Source organism: Austrofundulus limnaeus, unplaced genomic scaffold, assembly GCF_001266775.1.
Source record: "Austrofundulus limnaeus strain Quisiro unplaced genomic scaffold, Austrofundulus_limnaeus-1.0 Scaffold928, whole genome shotgun sequence".
Classification (NCBI taxonomy): domain Eukaryota; kingdom Metazoa; phylum Chordata; class Actinopteri; order Cyprinodontiformes; family Rivulidae; genus Austrofundulus; species Austrofundulus limnaeus.
In genome coordinates, this window is record NW_013953330.1 from 82,502 (window position 1) to 83,705 (window position 1,204).

The following is a 1,204-nucleotide window of genomic DNA, read 5'->3' on the forward strand; positions in this document are numbered from 1 at the left end:
TGACCCCTCTGTCATGATATGTATCGTATCACCAAATTCTTGCCAATACACAGCCCTAGACTCTACATCACATTAGTGTACTGATTTAAAACATTAAGTGTGTTGCTTTTTTGTGTTATTTTTGTGTGTCCACAGTGAGAAAGTGCAGGGCTTGTGTTACGCCTCACACACCCGCCAGCTCATCTCCTGCAGCTCAGATGGAAGCATCGTCATCTGGAACATGGATGTAACTCGACAGGAGGTGATCAGCAGCAGATTGTGGAGTAAAACATGAATTTCTCTGTAGGAGTAGATCCATGAAGGCTCACCTGTTTAACAGTCAGAGTTTAGCTTCATCTCCTCCTCCTGCTGCTGCTCTCCACACGGCTAACTGGGGCCTAATTGCTTCTTTATTTAATGAAACACTTTCATTCTGCCTTCAGTTCTCGACCCAAATGCTCCTCAGCTCAGTTTTCTGAGTCATTGCTCTTGTTGACACTGACTTCCCACAAGGTGAGCTTAAAAAAAAAGATCAGAGAGCTGCTGCACTTCAACAGACTCACTGCTGGAATACCAAACATTTGACTCTGCAGCGAGTTGAACTGAGCAGCAGGAAAACTAAAAACACACAGCTTTGGTTAGTTTTTATTCCCCAAGTGCCACATGAATAATATGTAAGGGTTTAAAACTTCTCTTTGTGACAGTTATTTGAAATGACTGACCATGTTGTGATACAAAGAAGAGTTGTCAGAATTAAAGGGATGGTAATGAAAGTTTATTTCTGACTGGACTGACCAGCTAATGGCTAAACTGAGTGGAGATGAGACTAATGTAGATCGCTGCCTTTTTAAAACGGTTATCAGGACAGATCTATTGCTCAGGGCCCGTATTTATAAAACTTCTYAGAGTGGATTTTTAGACTTAAGTGCTGAAAATTTCTTAGATTTCCTCCTACTCTCAGACTTAAGTGTAAGTGCCAGTTATCAAAATTCTTAAGTCAAAGAATCACTCTTACTCTCCTGAAAAGTTCAGACTGCTCCAGAGGACTCAAGTGGTTCAGAGTTGCCACTAGAGGTCTGAGATGGACTGAAGACAGAGATTACAGCTGTCCTCCTCCCCACCTGACTGTTATTCTCTGTTATAATGTGGAAAACAGGTTTAATCGGAAATATACAAAAGAAACAAAGGTAAAATTAAAAAAACTGTGCATAATGTTGGACTAAAA

The 1,204-nt window shown here is 40.8% G+C and overlaps 1 protein-coding gene across 1 annotated transcript in view; it reads left to right on the forward strand.

Annotated features, from left to right (window-relative positions):
• Positions 1-135: 135 nt before the first annotated feature.
• wdfy2 (WD repeat and FYVE domain containing 2) overlaps positions 136-1,204 on the forward strand; it is a gene marked incomplete at its 5' end in the record, with an annotated part of 17,027 nt that continues 15,958 nt past the window's right edge. Inside the window, 1 exon segment of the mRNA XM_014029619.1 lies at positions 136-241. Within this exon segment, the coding sequence (XP_013885073.1) occupies positions 136-241 (106 nt within the window).